The 21,083-nt window shown below is 46.5% G+C and overlaps 1 protein-coding gene across 2 annotated transcripts in view; it reads right to left on the bottom strand.

Annotated features, from left to right (window-relative positions):
- Positions 1-21,083, bottom strand: part of GALNT10 (polypeptide N-acetylgalactosaminyltransferase 10) — a 256,674-nt gene that overhangs the window by 107,400 nt on the left and 128,191 nt on the right. For both annotated transcript variants that reach the window (XM_002710328.5, XM_008255295.4), the window contains exon 4: positions 5,253-5,419. In XM_002710328.5, coding sequence (XP_002710374.2) covers positions 5,253-5,419 — 167 coding nt within the window. The remainder of the gene's footprint in view (positions 1-5,252; positions 5,420-21,083) is intronic.

The raw sequence follows: 21,083 nt of genomic DNA, 5'->3' as shown, positions 1-21,083 counted from the left end.
CTGAGGAAAAAAAAAAAGAGTGGTATGCTGGGGGGCGGCGCTGTGGTGTCATAGGTTAAGCTTCTGCTTACAGCATGGGGATCCCATAAGGGCACTGGTTCGAGTCTCGGCTGTTTCTCTTCCAATCCAGCTCTCTGCTTATGGCCTGGGAAAGTAGTAGAAGATGGCCCAAGAGCTTGAACCCCTGCCCTGGTGTGGGAGTCCCAGAAAAAGCCCCTGGCTCCTGCCTTCAAATTGGCTTAGCTCTGGCTGTTGTAGCCATTTGGGGAGGGAACCAGGGGATAGAAGACCTTTCCCTCTGTCTTTCCCTCACTCTGCCTGTAATTCTACCTCTCAAATAAATAAATAACTTATATATATATAAAAAGAGTGGGGCCGGCGCCGCGGCTCACTAGGCTAATCCTCCGCCTAGCGGCGCCGGCACACCGGGTTCTAGTCCCGGTCAGGGGGCCGGATTCTGTCCCGGTTGCCCCTCTTCGAGGCCAGCTCTCTGCTGTGGCCAGGGAGTGCAGTGGAGGATGGCCCAGGTGCTTGGGCCCTGCACCCCATGGGAGACCAGGAAAAGCACCTGGCTCCTGCCATCGGATCAGAGCAGTGCGCCGGCCGCAGTGCGCCGGCCACGGCGGCCATTGGAGGGTGAACCAACGGCAAAGGAAGACCTTTCTCTCTGTCTCTCTCTCTCACTGTCCACTCTGCCTGTCAAAAAAATAATAAAAAAAAAAAAAAAGAAAAAAAAAGAGTGGTATGTTGAAAAGCAACATGGGACGAGGCAAAGTGGTTTCTATGATGTGTTCCCGTGACTGTCACGGTGTGAGCGTGCAGGTCAGAGCTCATAAGCCCATCCTGGAAAGAGAACCTTTGACTCTGGCCTCATTAGCTAAGGACTCTACTGCGTGAGCTCATGGGCTCAGCCATCTTCATGCTCCTTCAAGCACCATTCACCACCAACAACCTATCAGTAGCTCTGAAGGCTCTTCCTTAAGAACTTGCTGTCAGGAACCATCCTGGTTATGTGCTTTTACTTGTTTGCGTGTTGACAGGGAGTTGAGCTGGAGAAAATGCTGTTAATGAGATCATACCATGGCCCTTCACTTGTGCACCTCATCAATGGACCAGTCCACAGGTCACCCAAAGACAAGAACCCTATGCATTACTACACACCTCATCTTTCTGAGAAGACAACATGGGTTGAAAGTGGGTGGGTGGGAGAGAAAAGGAGTAGAAGTGAACAAATGAACAAAGACCTCTTGTTTTTCCTAATAGAAATAGGCCACCCAGGCAGTGCGATCTGGAGGCAGGTCTGCCACCCTATTCTCTCACCTCTCTCCCTCACAAGCGCAGAGACACAAGTCCTCCTAATCCAAGGACAAAGTGCAAGCATTTGCAGAGCTTTTGGAGACCCCTGGAAAACTGCAGTGTTCTATTTGCGAGCAGGGTCAGGATTATTGGTGTCAGCGTCTGCCTCTGTGCTAGTCTCTGATGCTGCCTGCACAAAGCCCTGGGTCTTATTCAATAACTCGTCTGCTTCAATCTGTCTCCTACCTGAGATCCTGACCCCTGGCTGAATTACAATTAGTTGTCCTGAGAATGTGGGAGGAGACTCGTTTCAGAGGCGTATGCTTTCTGCCAGGCAGCACCAATCCAGCATGTAGTTAGCATCCATGAGTTCCAACTCTGAGAACCGCCTCTATTAAAGTGGCCCAGAGCAATCTGTCTTTTTTTTTTTTTTTTTTTTTTTTTTTTGACAGGCAGAGTGGACAGTGAGAGAGACAGAGAGAAAGGTCTTCCTTTGCCGTTGGTTCACGCTCCAATGGCCACCGCAGCCGGCGCGCTGCGGCTGGCGCACCGCGCTGATCCAATGGCAGGAGCCAGGTACTTATCCTGGTCTCCCATGGGGTGCAGGGCCCAAGGACTTGGGCCATCTCCACTGCACTCCCTGGCCACAGCAGAGAGCTGGCCTGGAAGAGGGGCAACCGGGACAGAATCCGGCGCCCTGAGAGGAACTAGAACCCGGTGTGCAAGGCGGAGGATTAGCCTAGTGAGCCGCGGCGCCAGCGCAATCTGTCTTTGACAATGGCCCATATTTGCCATACTTTAGACAGGCTTCTCCATAATTCTGAAATTGTTTCTCCCAAATCTCATTTTTAAAACAATCACTGCTAAGTAAGTTTTCCTGCAAAGCCATCTTGAGCATTTCTTCTTGAAACAAGAAGAGTGATTGCTTCTCTGAAGAATGCAGGTTGCAAGCCCTCACAGCTCAAGTGCAGGACTGAAGGGCAAGAGGGGAGAGCTCTCTCTGGGCTCTATGCCTGACTTGTTGCGTTGCAGGGCCAGCAGGCAGGGCCCTCTGCTCTGGTTTTCATCTGTGAAATGGGACAGCATTTGTTCTCTTGGGATGTGAGAATGTCACCACTGGGTTAGTATTTCTCCTCTCTGGAGAAACAGATGCACTTGGAGGATGTCAGGGCATGCACTTTCTCTTTGTCAACATCATTACAGTCTCTGCTGGGGAGGGATATGTTGTTATTGTTACTACTGAGTACATAAAACATTGGGATATTAGAGGTGCGAAGCATTCTAGCTCAGGACTGGCTGCATTTGATAATGAGGTCTTTTTAACAGGACATCTGCGCTTAAATACAAGGGAAAGTACTTTACTGAGAAGTGCCTTGGGAATAGAAAGGAGGTACTTCTTTTTGCAGGTGGTCAGTCACCCAAGCAGCTGAGAGGCAGAGGAACAAAGCCACACTAGAAGTCAGTGTGCTTGTCATTAGGTCTTCCCACTGTTCCAGCCCTTGGATTTCTCAACTGAGAAATGAAGAGGTTGAGTGATTTCTATTGTTTTCATACATTTCTAAGCAGTGCCGCTCCTCCTAATCTCACCCTTTCTCAGAAAGTAAATGCAGACTATGCCAGGCGGGGCACCTAAGCCCCACCTGTACCTGTGAGACCTCTACTCCTCTCACCATGCTCAGAAACATCCCTGGGACCTCCCTACACTGAGAGCAGGGTCAAAGCCGCCCGCCAAGACGACTATTAAATTATTTTCTAAGTGATCAAGGGGAAATGCTTGTTCAACTTTATTTTGATTAATTTATTTGAAAGTTCCATTTCCCAAAATGCCTGCAGGAGCCTGGAACTCAGTCTGTCTTCCACATGGGGCATAGGGGCCCAAGTACTTTAGCCATCACCTGTTGCCTTCCAGGATGCATTAGCAAGGAGCGAGATTGGAAATGGGGCTGGGACTCAAACCCGGGGATTCTGATATGGGGTGTGAGCATCCCAGGTGGCAAGGAAGCCACTGTGCCAAACACCTACCCTGAAATGCTTGTTTCTAATCCTGCTAATGCTCAGTTTATTGTACCTCTGGAAGACTGATGCTCTGTGACACCAAGAGGTACCCTACTGAATGGTGTGAGTTCACGCCAGAGTAGCTGATGGCTCAGAAAAATGGGTGACAGGGAGCAGAGACTGCAACACAGAGATGTGGGCCAGTGCCAAGCTCTGTAGAAACTGCCAGCCACATCTGTCTGTCTGCCTACAGATGGTTCTGATGTTGGCTTGGTTTTCTCTGTGGGCAGAAGTTGCTGCCACTTTTCCTTTCTGCTTCCTCGTTTGTTCACTCATTCATTCACTCACAGTTCACAAACATTTTGTCTCCTTCTAGATCACAACTGGTCAGGCAGGGAAGGCTAGCAATGAATAGAGACTGACAAATAGCCATGTAACCACAGGGATGGTGAATAATGGTGGTGGTGCGGGGCCTATTAAAGACGCTATCATGGGGCTGGTGCTGTGGCGTAGCTAGTAAAGCTGCCGCCTGCAGTGCTGACATCCCATATGAGTGCTGGTTCGAGTCCCAACTGCTCCACTCCTGATCCAGCTCTCTGCTAAGGCCTGGGAAAGCAGTGGATGATGGCCCAAATGCTTGGGCCCCTGCACCCATGTGGGAGACCTGGAGAAGCTTCTGGCTCCTGGCCTCAGATTGGCGCAGCTCCAGTCATTCCGACCATTTCGGAAATGGACCAGCAGATGGAAGACCTCTGTCTCCCTCTCTCTGCCTCTGCCTCTCTGTAACTCTGCCTTTCAAATAAATTAATACATCTTAAAAAAAAAAAAAAAAAAGATGCTATGAGAGGAGCTGGTGTGTGAGGAGCACAGAGGACACCCAGGCAGAAGACAGCATGTGAAGCTCACAAGGGCAGGATGGGGCTTGATGCAGCTGGGACACAAGGACCAGCAGCCAGAGTGTGGGTGCAGGAGTCCTGCTGGGAACAGGCAGCCTCCCCAGGGAAGACACCCACCCAGCAACTGGTGAAAGCTTTGATGCAACAGAGAAGCTTGAGGCTACTAGCTGGAGGACACAGTTTTTCCTAAGATTTCATTTCTGGCCTCATCTGAGTGTCTCTTAGAGCCAAGGCTGGGAGTTATTGCACAGAGTCAAACTCATGGCTAAGAAGCTCCACATGTGGTAAGATCACGTGCATAGTGCCAGACATGCCTAACTTAGTCACCACATTACCGTGTAAGGGGTAAGTGACCAAGGGTAAGATACACAATGTCTCTGGGTCTCGGTTTTCACATCTGTAACTTGTTATGGCCAATAGTGTAGGTGTGTTTACTCCTCTCTTTTCTGCCTCTACTAAAGACACCAAGAAACCAAAACACATTCTTAGCCTCCCAGGCTGATAGATGTGTCTGGATCTCGGGGTTCCGGCCAAGTTTCTAGAGAACCCTCATTGGCTCTGAGTCAGAAGGGAAGCCTTGAGGATTTTGTGTCCTTTGCGCTCCCTGCTTTTCCTGCCCAGAAGGCGGACTTTTTAGATACAGTGGCAGCAGTTCTGAGACCATGAGGCTGAGGGGGCAGGAAGAGAGAACAAGCCTGGTTCTCTGCAGCTTAGAACATGTAGGTGTACCAGTCCTGGATCTCTTGTACATTAACAGACAAGTGAATGAATCTTCCCTTGTTTGAGTCATTTTTTACCAAGTTTTGGTAAAAACTTGTTCTTCACAGTTTAATGCACTTCTAAACTGACGCAAAGAAGATAGCAATAGGACCTGCTCCATGAGTTGCTGTGAGAATGAAATGCAACGATGAGTTGAATGGTGTCACGCTCACGGCCAGGCAGGTGGCACGCGCTCACTCAACAGTGGCTCACGTGCTGCTGCAGCTAAAGAAGGAAAAACCCTCCACCCCTTTGGTAATCACTGGACGGAGTCAGGGGCGGGAGGCTGCGTGGGGTAGTCCCTACCTCGGTCGCTGAAGTCATCGACTAGCACAATCTCGGCGACCAGCTCTGGTGGCGAGCGGTTGAGCACGCTGTGTACAGTGCGCAGGAGGGACGACCAGCCCTCGTTGTGGAAGGGGATGATGATGCTGGTGTTGGGCAGGGTCTCCAGGTAGCGTTTGCTGTTGCAGCTGGAGGAAGACACAGCAGAGGAGAAGACAGGATCAGTTCTCAGGTAGCCAAGAGAACTCGGGCACAGGCTGGGTTATCCACGAGGCTCACTTCCTCCCCAGCCTTTAGGGAGGGAGTGGGAGCCAGGGAGACCTTGGTCACTTCAGAACTTTCTCCTCCTTGGCATCCTGAAGTCCTGCCTCTGCTCTCTGCACACACAGCACACAGGGATAGCAACAAGTCACCTGGACTCTGTACAAAGTCACGATTCCATGAACGTGGAAGGCAGCCCTGAGCCCTCTCCCTGCTGTGACAGCATCATCTATGATGAGAAATATAGTTCCTAGCAGAAGGCTTCTAAACCCCTTGTGATTTCTGAGTAAGCAGGATCTAATATTCTCATATTTGGTTGCTGACCCTGGCTCCTGCAGCAAAACTTGGAATTCCCTTGGGATTTCCTGGCTGATAAGAGCATCTTTTCTGTTAATGAGGTGACTCTTGGTGAGCTCCTGGATGGCTCATCACAGAGACCATATCAAGATTCAAAGCTTGGAGCTTTCAGCCAGCCGCATTCACCAGGAAAGGGAAAGGCGCTGGAAGTTGAGTTAATGATTGATAGTGAAAAGCCACAGGGCTGGGAAATCTTCCAGGTTGCAGAATCTGTGGAGGTGCTGGAAAGGGGTCCCCCAGGGAGAGGACATGGAATCACCACGCCCTTTCCTGCATCCCTGGCCCAGTGTAGCTCCTCCACCTCCTGTTCCTTTGTGTCCTCTGCAATATTCCTCACAGTAAGCTGGGAACCATGGCTCCCTGGATTCTGCGAGGTGTTCTGGCAAATAACCAAACCCAAGGAGGGGGTCACAGAAACCCTCAATTTACAGCTGTCCATCAGAAATGCCAGAGGCCTGGACATGGCATTGGCATTTTAATGGGGCAAGCCCTAGTCCCCAGTCCACGCTTCTCTTACACAGCAAAAGGGAGGAGTAGGCCTGACTGCGGATAAGGACCTGAGAAGGGTGTGAGGAGACAAGATTACCCAGGAGAGTCCACCACTTCCTCCCACCCCTTACCCCTGCCAAAAGGGAAAGTAGTCTTCCCACTGACACCTGCATGTTAGCCCAGCCAGACCCATGTTGGACTTTCATCCTACAGAACCACGAGAATAAATCTGCGTTGTTTGAAATAAGAGGAGTAAGGTGTTAGGTTGCTAAATGTAGAGTCATTTGTTAGGGCAGCTGCAGAAAAGGAACACACAAGGAGTCATCCTCCATGCCATCTGGCTTGGTATACAGACAAGTACCAACTGGAAGATCACAAGCAAAACCCCCATTGCTCACTTTACGTAAAACATGGGCAACACTGGCTCCATATTCTCACAGGGCAGCAACAGGCTGCGGCTGACCATGGCTGCCCCTCCCTCTGGAACAGGAGCTCTCTGGTGCCCTTGGCTCTCACCACTCTGTGGTCTCACACCCGGGCTACTTCACTCCCTTACATTACCTACCTCCCAGACCCCTAGGGGCGTGGGCATCTGGGATCCCACAAGAGAAAGTCATTGTGGGAGGGGGCTCCAAAGACGGGTAAGTTTGCAGGTTGGGGGAGGGAATTTGTGACATCCTGATTCAATGCTTGTACAAAAATCTTTCCCGAACAGGCCATCAAAGAAGGAGGTACCTTTCTCTGAAGGGAGGAGAGAACTTCCACTTTGACTATGACCTTGTCTAAATAAGATCGGAACTGGAGAACTCAAAAGGCTTCCATAGCCTTGGAAACTCATGACAAGAGCCTAGGGTGATTACTGACACCATAAACAAGAGTGTCAATTGCTAAGTCAACAACAGGAGTCACTGTGCACTTACTCCCCATGTAGGATCTCTGTCCTTAATGTGTTGTACATTGTGAATTAGTGCTATAACTAGTACTCAAACAGTACTTTGTGTTTCTGTGTGGGTGCAAACTGTTGAAATCTTTACTTAATATATACTAAATTGATCTTCGGTATATAAAGAGAATTGAAAATGAATCTTGATGTGAATGGAAGGGGAGAGGGAGCGGGAGAGGGGAGGGTTGCAGGGGGAAGGGAAGTTATGGGGGCGGGGGAAGCCATTGTAATCCAAAAGCTGTACCTTGGAAATTTATATTTACTAAATAAAAGTTTAAAAAAAAACAAAAATATTTCCCTTGTATGCCATTGTAATCAACTGTCAAAACGAGCCAAGGTCTCTCTGCAACTTACTCTGAAATGTATCAAAACTGCTATGGCAGATTCATGGACCAAGAGAAGGTTAGAAGTATGATCCAGTATGTAGAGTAATGTGCAACCACGGTGGGAACACGGATGTTCACTGTACAACTGTTTCAACTATTTTATATGGCGATTTTCAGAAAGAAGTATTAGGAGACAATGGGTTTGAAGCTTCTTAGTTTCAAATTATACCTTTGCTAGGGGCTCCAAGGAAAGCTGTTGGGCGCAGATATCCCACTTCCCCCCCCCCCCAACACTTAACTCTCGCAGTCCTGGCAGAAAGGAAATGTAGCATCCTGGTATGAGCTCATTTCCATCCAAGTGAACTGGACTCCCCCAATTCTAGCCATCCAGCTCTGATGGACAAGCCAGCCTCACTCGCTTCCCCCTTGGGGCCTTCCAGACTTCTTTCATGTCCCCTCTTGCTCTTCTATCTCGCCGCACTGTTTTTATCCAGTCCCCACGCCGTCCTTCTCTGCCCCTTTCCCCACCTCTCTAATCCCTTTGATCATTTCAGCCAGTCTTCTCGGGGAACCTTCTCCAACTTCATTATGTCGGCCTTCACAAATAAATGAAAGCACCTCTTCTTAAAAATCCCTTCCCTTACCTCAGCCGAGTTCTTTGCAGCCAAGAAAGACAGGCGCTATCTAGTTTTCTACAAAAGTTCCTGCCTTCCATCCAATTTCACAGGAGGTTTGCTTGATTGAAGCAAGGTTGGGGGAGGGGGCCAGCTGTAATAAATTGCCTGGAGTCCACTGGTGAAATACAATAGCATAGCTATTACCCAGCAGAGAGCCCCGGCTCTCTCCAACCCCAGAGCTGGGCCCCACAGACTGCCAGTGGGTATACAAACACCATCACGCATTAAGGGAAGCAGACAAAGCCACAGCAGACTAAATGCACTCCTAATTTAATTCAATCATGGAATTAAAGATTATTCAGAACTCACATAAAAGGCTCAGCTTGGATCATCGCCCCGAACGTGTGCCTCTCCCTCTCTCTCTTTTATCTGCTCCTTTTCTCCCTTCTCTATCCACCCCATTCATTCATTTAGCAAATAAACACAAAACTTCAACTCAACTTTTGCCAATAAACACTAGTCATTAGTTTGACCCCAGCTTATTAGATGCCTTTTGTTTAAATAATAAATGACAATAAACTCATCTTTACAGTATCCAGCAGAGAAACTGGTTCCACAGACCACCTTCCTGGTCTCTGCTTTGGAAAACCTGGTTACTTTTCACCTTTTCTTTTCTTTTTTTTCTTTATCTCTTCCCTCCGACCTTCTTTCTTTTGTTAAGATTTATTTTTTATTTGAAGACAGAGTCAGGCCGGTGCTGTGGCTCACTTGGCTAATCCTCTGCCTGCGGCGCCGGCACCCTGGGTTCTAGTCCCGGTTGGGGCGTCTGTCCCGGTTGCTCCTCTTCCAGTCCAGCTCTCTGCTGTGGCCCGGGAGGGCAGTGGAGGATGGCCCAAGTGCTTGGGTCCCTGCACCTGCATGGGAGACCGGGAGGAAGCACCCAGCTCCTGGCTTCGGAATGGCGCAGCACCGGCCGTAGTGGACATTAGGGGAGTGAACCAACAGAAGGAAGACCTTTCTCTCTGTCTCTCTCTCACTGTCTATAACTCTACCTGTCAAAAAAAAAAAAAAAAAAAAAAAAAAAAAAGAGAGAGAGAGAGACAGAGATTGATCTTCCATCTGCTGGAGCTTTTTCCAGGTCTCCCATGTGGCTGCAGGGACTCAAGGACTTGGGCAATCTTCCACTGCCTACCCAGGCAGGGAGCTGGATCAGAAGAGAAGAAGCCCAGTCCTGAGTCCGTACCTATGTGGGAAGCCAACGTTGAAGGCAGAGGCTTAACCTGCTATGCTACAATGCAAGGCCCACTCTTCTTACAATGTCCCAGATCAGTAGGCAGAGAGGTCCTAGGGGTGGAATAGGGGAAGAGAAAGTGTTGTCACCGACCCCACATAAGACTTGTGTGCATGTTGTGTCTTTAAAATCTCAACACTGGATGGTTAAGTAAGCCCAGTTTTTTTGTGGATGATAACCAAGAAGTACCGCTTTGCCCTGATGCCATCACAAATGTGGTCTCCAGGAAGGAGGGACTAGGATTCTGTTCCCATGCATGTAGCTACCATGATAGGCCAGGCAACAGACAGAGTTCAACTTGACTCATGGTTTAGAGAGCACTTGTCCTTTCTCCTATAATCTGCACCACATCCTCAGCAGGAGATGAACTGGAAAGAATGGAACTTAGAAGAATAAATGGCTTTGATGTAGGCCTCAAATCTAGACAGTATTTATTTATAATACTTAAGTTTTTCCCGATTTCAAAATTGATAACTGTTTGGCATATAAACTAGGAAGCTACAAAGGCTCAAATGAAAACTGCTAACAGAAAACACAGATGACCCTGAACTATGATGGTTTGGCTTACTGATTTTTTTTACTTCATAATGGTGCAAAAGCATGATACATGTTCTGCAAGAACCGTACTTTGAATACCGGATTTTGACCTTTTCCCAGGCTAGAGATTTGCAGTTCAGTTCTCTTGTATGACGCTGGCTCAAGCCACCAAAGTTCCCAGACAGCCCTGTGATCATGAGGTGACAACAGACCAACAACTGAACAGTGTGCCAGGTTGCTGAGCTAGGCTAGGTGTAGTCAATGCACTTTCGACTGACCATATTTTCAATTTACAGTGGGTTGATTGGGACATAAGGCCATCATCAGTTGAGGAGCGTGTGTACTCTGCTCAGCTCAGACACTTGGGAGTGATCTCTGCTAAACACTTAGGGTGTGTCTCCTTCTGTGTTTTCTGTGCACACACACCCATTTCTACAACACAGCATATGCACACAGACTCCTTCGTGTCCTCCCTCTGTGCTCTTCAGCTCAGAGCTCCAAATCTTTATGGGCTTCTCGTTGTACCATGGCCTCCTAAGGCACTTGGAAAGGCCTTTGTGAGGGGTGCAATCAGGCAGAGCACTGATCCTATAGGGTCAAAGCAGCAGAACTGAAGCTTCCAGTACTTGTACAACATTGATCCTGAGGTCCTCTTGGTTCGTCCATATTTATGGCCCCCAAATGGCACTGTGAAAGATTTCTGGGACAGACGTTTGGCCTAGTAGTTAAAAAGCCTGAGTCCCATATTGGAGTACCTAGGTCCAGTTTGGCTCTGGCTCCCAATTCTAGCTTCCTGCTAACACACACCCTAGGAAGCAGCAGCTTATGACTCAAGCAGTTGGTTTTCTGTCACTCATGTGGCAGACCTGGGATTCCCAGCTCTTGGCTTCAGCCTGGCCTAGTCCCTGCTGTTGTGGGCTTCAGGGGAGTAAACCAGCAGATGTGAGCTCTCTTTCTCTCTTAAGTAATAATAATAATAATAATAATAATAATAATAATAAAGCCTTCTGCAGGGTTTACTATCTATTAACCAAGTTTTGCAATAACAAACATTTTATCTTTTGCATGAGCACCCCTACTGTCCTTTGGTTCACAAGGTCCCAATCCCAATTGGGCAAAGTTCAGTTACACGTGCACAGCATGGGGACAAAGAGGCATGGCTGGAGATGTTTACTGACACACAGAAATACTGAAAAGAGTAGGAAAAAAGTGAATTACCATTAACAAGGGAAGATTAAAGGAAGAAAACCTCAAAATAAAGGATACTGATAAGCAGTTACAAAAAGTGGCAGAAGATGACAAAGGTGACACTAGAAAACATCTGTAGAGATATTTCTAATATGCCAGGCAGTATTATCATCATTTAATATGCACTCCTTCATTTAATGTCACAATAATCTGGGGAGGTACCTGCTAGTATTATTCCCATTACCAAGAGGGAGAACCAAGGCACAGAGAATTCAGAGACTTGCCTAACAGTCAAATAGCTGATAATGGATGGAGTTCACATTTTAGCCTATCTTTTTTCCTTTATGCATACAAATATTTGCCTTCAGGTAATATGTCAATGACATTAATCGTAAAAAAAAAAAAAAAAAGCAGAATGAATAGATAAAACCCAAAAGTCAAGGAAACTAAGCAGGAGTCTGAAGTCCTGCTTCTAGGTTTTGCTAGCCCACGTCCGTTCTCACTGGATCTCAGTTTCTCCTTATGCTGGTAAGGAAACTGGACTGGTGCTATGGACAAGTCTTACATGCCTGCTCTGCAGGCCTTCTCTTTCTTTTGGTAACAGCATCCTGACTTTCCATGGAGAACCTCTTACCCCTCACTGCATTGGAGAGCATTTATGTGGAACTGAGTCCTCCCTTACTTCAGGGAGGGTCAGAGGAAGCTGGCTCAGCCAATTACTGTATTGGGCCTCCTCAGCCACAGTCACAGTGGTTCAAGGGTGCACACCTGTAAATCTTTGCTGAGACTTGTGGGAGAGATGTAAGCTCTTTTCTGTTGAAACGGAACATAAGAGGATATAAATCTGGTCTGCCTGGGGCCATTGTGTGGACTGGTGCCTGCCTCAGAATGAAGTTAGTAGAGTAGAAAACACAGCCAAGAGTAGTTTAGTAGGGTTCCTGCTAGTACTGCTGGGAAACTGGATTCAGCTACACCTGAGCCAAGGTTTATTTCTGGCCCTTTTGATTATATGAACCAATAATTTTCTTTTCTTCAGTCAGTGAGAGTCAGCTTTCTCTGCAATTCAAAGAATCCTTATCGATCAAAGTGGACAGCCTCTAAGCCCTGGCATTGGAATCAGCTTGAGTTGGATCTCATTATGGCTTCTGAAGGACAGAGACAGAAGGTGTTCACCAGGAGACAATGCTGCTCTAGAGGGGGCAGCCTCTCTCTCTTCAGCTCTGCGAGAACTTTTCTCATTCACTGACTAGGAAAAGCAACCTGGGTGGAGAGTCACGGTGAGGTGGGAGGCAGGGGGAGGAATGGAAGTAACAGCTCATTTATGGCTGGGAAGCCACCAATTTTCTATCCCTTAAAGGATTCTGAGATGAACTGACTATATTAGCCCTTAGATATGCCTTCAAGGCTTCAGGATGGAGCACTAGAATAGAAAAAAAAAAAAAGTGAAAATACAAGGGAAGCATGGGACATCATCCTCAGAGCAAACTGAAATGCAAGTCAGTTTTAGAACACTGATCATAAGTGCCAGAGGTAGCAAAATTTGGGGATGATCTGGTCATTTGCAACAAAATGGAAGAATCTGGAACACATCATGCTGAGTGAAATAAGCCAGTCCCAAAGGGACAAATATCATATGTTCTCCCTGATCGGTGACAACTTACCGAGCACCAACAAGGAAACCTGTTAAAGTGAAGTGGACACTATCAGAAACGGTGACTTGATCAGCCCTTGCCCTGACTGTTGATGAACAACTTAATCCTTTATCCCTTTTAGTATTTTTTTTTTGGTTGTTCTACTTAATACTATTGATTGAATTCTGTAATTAATACACAGTTATTCTTAAGTGTTGAAACTTAACTGAAAAGTGGTCCCTGTTAAATATAAGAGTGGGAATAAGAGAGGGAAGAGAAGAACAATTTGGGACATGCTCAATCAGACTTGCCCCAAAGGTAGAGTTAGAAACATACCAGGGGATTCCAATTCAATCCCATCAAGGTGGCATGTACCAATGCCATCTCACTAGCCAAAGTGATCAATTTCTGTTCACAATTGATCATAATGATAGGACTAAGAATCAAAGGGATCACATAAACAAGACTAGTGTCTGAAAATACTAACTGATAGAATAAAAAAAAAGGGAGAGAACAATCCAACATGGAAAGCAGGATACACAGCAGACTCATAGAATGGCGGATGTCCTAAACAGCACTCTGGCCTCAGAATCAGCCCTTAAGGCATTCGGATCTGGCTGAAAAGCCTGATAGTATTTCAGGCATGGAAAGCCAAGACACTCTGGCAAAAAACAAACAAACAAACAAACAAAAAAACACCTAAATGAAAGATCTCTGCAAGTGAGATCCCAGTGGAAAGAACAAGTCATCAAAGAAGGAGGTACCTTTCTCTGAAGGGAGGAGAGAACTTCCACTTTGACTATGACCGTGTCTAAATATGATCAGAGTCGGCGAACTCAAAAGGCCTCCATAGCCTTGGCAACTCATGACAAGAGCCTAGGGTGATTACTGACACCATAAACAAGAGTTTCAATTTGTTAAGTCAACAACAGGAGTCACTGTGCACTTATTCCTCATGTAGGATCTCTGTCCTTAATGTGCTGTACATTGTGATTTAATGCTATAACTAGTACTGAAACAGTATTTTTCACTTTGTGTTTCTGTGTGGGTGCAAACTGTTGAAATCTTTACTTAATATATACTAAATTGATCTTTGGTATATAAAGAGAATTGAAAATGAATCTTGATGTGAATGGAAGGGGAGAGGGAGCGGGAGAGGGAAGGGTTGCGGGTGGGAGGGAATTTATAGGGAGGGAAAAAGCATTATAATCCATAAGCTGTACTTTGGAAATTTATATTCATTAAATAAAAGTTAAAAAAATAAATTAAAAAAAAAGATATGGGGATGATAACATTATGAGAAGTGTCACAAGACAGCACACCTAACAGCCACGTGGAAGGAGAAAGAGCCAGCTCCATTCTTGGAAATGGGTAAATATGGAGAACTCACTTTTTCATTCCCTTCCACAAGGGTTGGCCCTCCCAGGAGAGGGCACGGGGACTCGGTAAGTTTAAACAGGAGTTCTGCTCTTGTAGACCCAGATCCCACTCTTGGCATCTTAGGCATTCGCCAACTCATGACTCATCCTCCTGTTACCTCACTACAGCCATTCATGTATTCAAGAAATGAACACCTATCACGTACGGTGAGGGAGAAATCACTGTCCTTGTACCGTAGGTTATAGAATCTAACAGGGGAAGAGGACAAATACTATCAACAGCCATAGAATATTACCCTCTCTTGCCATCCTGTGCACAGCGTGAGTTAAGAATGAAGGTGTTATGAGTTATGAGTGGTGCATCCTGACACCCAGCCTGTGCCTTGCCAACAGGGAGCGGACCATGAATAGCTGCTGGGTTGAACTGGAGATGGAAGGTGCCTAGTTCAACTCTCGTTTTCTAAGTAAGGAAGTGAGGCACAAAGAAATGACAGGGTGATACCAGCTGGTGTTAGACTGAGGCATGGGCCCAGCTCTTCAGTTTACTCACGACACAAAGAGAAAATCCTTTGGAGACCTTGGATATAAATAACAAATCTAAATCAGACACAGTTTCAAGGAAGTGGCATCTTTCACAAGGTTCTAAGTGCCGACTGTTGGCTTGGCAGGTCCATGAGGAGCTGGACTATGCCATCTAAAGAACTAGGATCTTTGGGGAGGGAGGGTATTGATGAACTTCAGCAACTAAAAGCTCACAGGAAAAACATGGATGCACTAAGTTTTCCTGCTGATCATCCAATCAGTGTGCATTCTAATTTATCAGAGGTAGTTTGGTACAGACCTGGAGCTGAAAAAACCCGCTACTTGGCCTCATAACCTTGGGCAAGTTACCAAACCTCTTCAGGCCTCAGTTTCCTCCTTTATAAAATGGACTTAGCGTTTTGAGCTGAGACATGAATAGGGAAGGACATGTTGACATTCTGTAAACATAAGGGTACGTCAGACGCCATCTGGATTCAAAAAGGACATCTGTGTTGGTCAAGTCAGTCATCAGGCTCCCCTGCCCCTGCCTTCCCTTCTGACAGACTGACCCAATGCAAGGGCTGCCTAAGGAAGCAGACGTGTGAGGCTGCATATCTACCCTTTCCCCAGCCACAGCTGCATGGGGACCAAAGCAGAGCCTTTACCCAAGCGATGTCAACCCACTAACTTGCCAGTTGTCAATGACTTTCAAGAAACCTGAGCCTATGTAGGTTTCTCCAGGTCAATCAAATTTTCTTTCTTTGGCCGGCGCCGCGGCTCACTAGGCTAATCCTCCGCCTTGCGGCGCCGACACACCAGGTTCTAGTCCCGGTCAGGGCGCCGGATTCTGTCCCGGTTGCCCCTCTTCCAGGCCAGCTCTCTGCTGTGGCCAGGGAGTGCAGTGGAGGATGGCCCAAGTCCTTGGGCCCTGCACCCCATGGGAGACCAGGATAAGTACCTGGCTCCTGCCATCGGATCAGCGTGGTGCGCCGGCCACAGTGCGCCAGCCTCGGCGGCCATTGGAGGGTGAACCAACGGCAAAAGGAAGACCTTTCTCTCTGTCTCTCTCTCTCTCTCTCACTGTCCACTCTGCCTATCAAAAAAAAATTTTTTTTTTCTTTCTTGGAGACACAGCTTTGATGTATGGAAGGAGGACCACGGAATTAATGGGGGGAGGGGGAGAAGACAGTACACAGAGAGGAGCTCAGGCCTTTTGATGGTGAGATCCAGAATTCCTGGTGTCAAGAGGGTCATAAGTGACCCTGGAGGTCTGATTAGGAAGTATCTTCCCATTTCAGACATGCGAAGGCCTGGCTATGTCATGGCTCTACTTCCTCTTCCCTGAGAGTTGCACCGTCTGGCTTTCCCCACATTCCACCTCGCTAACATTCCTATTTCCAATCATTATTGCTTTTGCCTCCTGGCACACAGCACCTGGTTAGTTGAAGTAAACTTGAAACCAAGGAAATCTATCCTATCCCTAAATCCATTCCCTGGAATGAAAAACCAAAAGCAAGCATTTAAATGTTGTGCCATGGCTGTGTCAGTTATTTTTTTATTTTTTTCTGTATGATCTTGAAAATAATTAGGTTATTTATTTTTTTTGGAATCAAGATGCCTAAACTTTCGAAATATCACTCAGACAAAAACCTGGACTTGAAGGTCATGGACTCTGAGGCTGCTGGGCCATCTTGTGACTGTTCTATAGGATCTGCTCCATGGATTCTGTACCCACTGGGCCACCATGACCTCGGGAGCAAACACTTGAAGGGCCCTTTACTACTTCCAGACTCTGCACACTACAGCACGTTGTTTTCTGGTGATTACAAACACAAATTTTGTTGTTGTTGTAAGGAAACAATAATTTAAAAAATCCCTGTGGCCTTGTTTGAAAGTTCCCAATGCTTGGACTCCTAGATAAATAATCTTGTGGGTTTGGGTGCTACTTTAGCACCTTCTAATAAGAAACAGATCCTATTGCCCTCTTTTGCTAGGTAGATGACAATTCTGGACTTTCCACGGGGCAGATGGGGCCTCTTGAGAGCTGGTTTTTGTGATCTGAGGGAGGTAAGAGTCGGGATCCTTTTGGGCCAAGGAACAAGGCAGAGGCCAAACCTTGTTCTGAGGTGCGTGCATGACTTCAACCTAAAAAGCCAATGAGAGGCCGGCGCCGCGGCTCACTAGGCTAATCCTCCGCCTTGCGGCGCTGGCACACCGGGTTCTAGTCCTGGTTGGGGCACCAGATTCTTTCCCGGTTGCCCCTCTTCCAGGCCAGCTCTCTGCTGTGGCCAGGGAGTGCAGTGGAGGATGGCCCAAGTCCTTGGGCCCTGCACCCCATGGGAGACCAGGATAAGTACCTGGCTCCTGCCATCGGATCAGCGCGGTGCGCCGGCCACAGCGTGCCGGCTGCGGTGGCCATTGGAGGGTGAACCAACGGCAAAAGGAAGACCTTTCTCTCTGTCTCTCTCTCTCACTGTCCACTCTGCCTGTCAAAAAATAAAAATAAATAAATAAATAAAAAAGAAAAGCCAGTGAGAACTACCAAAGGACTCAACTCTCATCTCGTCTATGCTTCTTGTTACACAGATGTGGAAACTGAAGCCCAAGATGAGGAAGGATTTCCCAGGATCAGAGAGTTATAGCACATCTGCATCTCAAAAAGCAGCCCTTGATCCATGGGTAAGAACTATAGAAAGGGCGCTTCTTGAGGATGCAACAGCAGGTGTGATGAGGAAAGGGAGTGGGCTGCAAAGACACTAAGACCTGGGTTCCAATCCTGCCTCCACCACTTGGAGCTGGGTCACCTTGGGGAAGTCATAACCTCCCTGAGTCTGTTTCTGCTTTGAAAAAACATGGATATAAATCCTTCCGATTGAGGCTGTCACATGAAGTGAAAGAGGTACCACATGTGAATGCAGCTGGTACAGCATCTGGCACATAAATACCAGTTTTCACTTCACAGTGTGGGTCATTTTCTAGCAAATGGCTCAAGTTCAAAATTCTGGGATTCTCCCTTCTCTATTTCACACAAAGGACAATCCCTTATAAGACAGAACTCTCAGAAAGACCATGTCCAATGGCCACTGGAACCACCACGAAGCTAAGCACAAGTTATAAACAGCTCTGAACTCTGGAACTAAAGGCAGAAATGGAGTCTCAGTGGTCAAGTGTGAAAAGTTCCTGTCTCCCTCTCCCCATGTCCCCTCCAGAGGCAGAGCTAAGGCCCCCTCCTGACACACACCAATATTCAATTTCCTTCTCCAGCTGGGGCTCAGCTCCTCCATCCTTCCCCACTGTTGCTGGTGGATAAGGCAGGTGCTGGCTTTCTCTTTAACACAGTTTGGCTGGAGCTGGAAGAGCACAAAGATCAGTGTGACAACAAAAGCCATGGCTGACATCTTTATGAAGGCCTTTCTCCATTCATGGGAGGTTGTGCTGAGAGCCAGCCAAATCCACCTGCTAGTCCCCCTTGTCAACGGACAGCTAGAGAAATACAAAGGTTTATCATCATGATTAATCCCGATTTCTGCATCAGTTCATCACGAGTTCAGCAACCTCCGTGACTTGCACCTGAGACGTCAGATGAAAGCAGTATTTCCAGGACTGTGGTTTGTGCTGTCTTTTCCTACCCTTTACATTTACATTTTGGAGCCACCTTTGTTCAGATCATATCCAGGGCTAAGATAGTTATAAAAATGACAATGAGCACAAACCCAACAACAGTTTCTTCACATTGCTGTCCCACATGCTAAGATGTTTGTTCCTCCTAAAGATATTATGTGCAATGTATGCCATGTACCCAACCTTCAAACAAAGGCTGACAGCAGGAAGGAGGAACTCTGGTTAATGAATGTCGTACCCAACACATCAAATAAAAACCATAAAGACTACATTCCGGATGCCAGCTAGGTGCTAGCTGCTAGGCGAAGAGCTGTTAGGAGGAAATGGCCTTTAATATCAAGAGCCTGATGACTTGTGAAAGAGGATATAAAAATGTAAAGATATGTGTTCCAGGATGTTTTTTTTTTTGCCACCCTGTCTCCAGAAGCAGAGAGCTAGAAACAACCTGTCTACAGGGGAAAGGCTGAATTGATTATATTCTAGTGAATATTACACATTTATAATAAATGTTTCAGAAATGGGACCATAATATATTAAACAAAAGCAGCTACTTTTTAGAATAAAATGCATAGGGGCCAGCATCATGGCACAGTGGGGTAAACTGCTGCCTAGGTCACCAGCATCCCATATCAGAGCCCCAGTTCGGCTGTTCAGCTTTTGAACCAGCTTCCTGTTAATGTACCTGAGAAGGCAATGTAAGTACTTGGACCCCTGTCTCCCATATGGGAGACCCAGTTGGAGTTCTAGGCTCCTGGCTTTGGCCTGGCCCAACCCTGGCCACTGGTGGTCATTTAAGGAATGAGTCAGTGGATGGAAGATTGATCTTTCTCTTTCTCTGTATTACTCAGCCTTTCAAATAAATAAAACTTAAAAAAAATAGAATAAAATACATTTGGTACAATTACATTTTTGTAAAACAAAATGCACCCCTAAATGCCATTTATATACCTACATATGTTGCATAAGCAAACAACAATGGAAAGCTACATACTAAGTTGTTATCATTCAGTCTCTAGGCAGATTTAGGATTAGAGTGTGGGGGTGGAGTGGAGGGGAAAGGGACTATTGATTTCTTCACCCAGAAAGAGTGTGGAGAAGGAGGCTTACAATCAGGAGGACATAGTGTCCTCTTTTCCGTACCAGTACTCCTAAACTCAGCGGGATGGCTTGTCTGATCATCATGCTGCCCTTGATACCATCTTAATGAAGGGATAGCATGGAAAATCGCCTTTATCTTTCAGCCATTATTTTCTTTTTGCTTAAATCCTTTCAAGGCCAACACCACTTAGAAATCAAACTCATCTCTGTAACCAATTTTACTGAATGTTATTTACTTGCTCCTGGACAAGCATATATTACCTTCAGCATTGGGCGTGAAATGCAACTGGAAGACTGTGCCAGTAGTGTTTGCTAGATTTATCTAGCGAATCCTGCTCTCTACAGCTGGTCCAGGAAGCTTTAGGCACAGAGGATTAGAATTTAAAGACACCTCCCTTCTTGTCTGTGAGACATAACCTCAGTTTGCACATGATGCAGTATGCATATCCAACATCCCTTGTAGGCCCAGGTTGGAGGCTTTTTTTGCCTCCTCCTAGCTATGGGAACTCTAGCCATGAGCTTAGCTTCTCTACAGTTCAGACTGTACATCTTAAAAGGGACTAGTGATCCTCACTCGGTACACATGATTTCAAAGAGGCTGGAATGACGGGATAGTCTGGGACAGTGTTCTTGTAAACCAGAAAACAATGCTGAGCATGCAGGAAATAAAATTCATTCATAAAGACACTAAGAATAGAAATCAGCATGACAAGGCTGGTAAAGCTTCCAGCACAATGCCTGGCACACTGATGAGTAAATAAAAGTACCATGTAAGGGGGAGATAGTATTCTTCATGGCGAACAGAAGATGCAGAGAATGCACCTGTTGTAGAAATGATAAAAAAAACACAAACTCTAGCTCACACGACTGCCAAGGGGTTTGTAGCTAGCAAAAACTGTAGGGGGCACAGGTCCCTTTGGTTTTTAGTTGACAGGCAGCACGTACGCTTGTAAGCTATTAATCTCCATTTCAACCCAAGGGCTGAATTCACTGAAATCTGTTTTAAGAATCATAGCGAAGAAGTCAATTTGAGAAATTTTATTGGCTGTCATTTTATTTTAAGGCTTATGAGCTCCTTTAAATCCCAATATTAGGTCTGATGGATCAATAACTGCTATCTTGGAAAAAACATGATTGTTCAGAAGAGAGACACTGGCTTCCAGAGGGCAGCTGATTTAAGTCTCCTGAAAAAAATTAGTGAAGCTCCAAACAAAGCTGGACTTTCCCCCTTCCCAGCTTACAGATCTCAGCTGCCTGCTAACCACTTGCCAGTCTGAGGAGTCTGTTTCACATCCCAAAAAGCTTTGGGGCTCTAATCTTACATTGAAGGACACCATTAAAAATTATCAAGTGAGCTTACTCTACCACTTCAATCATGATTTTAAAAAGGGTTAAAAACTGCTAATAAGTCCTAAATATGTCTTCCCAACCTGTCACTGGTATGCAAAGGTCTGACAAACTGTTTCTGCACCAGATGGGTGGGTGCAGGTACAGACTTCAGCCACTCATTCCCATCCAAAGAGTGGGAAGTGGTGGGCACTGCTTCTGCTATGACCCACACATGGAACACAGACTCCATCACGTTACACATT

This window comes from Oryctolagus cuniculus, chromosome 6, assembly GCF_964237555.1.
Source record: "Oryctolagus cuniculus chromosome 6, mOryCun1.1, whole genome shotgun sequence".
NCBI lineage: Eukaryota > Metazoa > Chordata > Mammalia > Lagomorpha > Leporidae > Oryctolagus > Oryctolagus cuniculus.
This window is presented reverse-complemented; position numbering and strand designations above follow the sequence as displayed.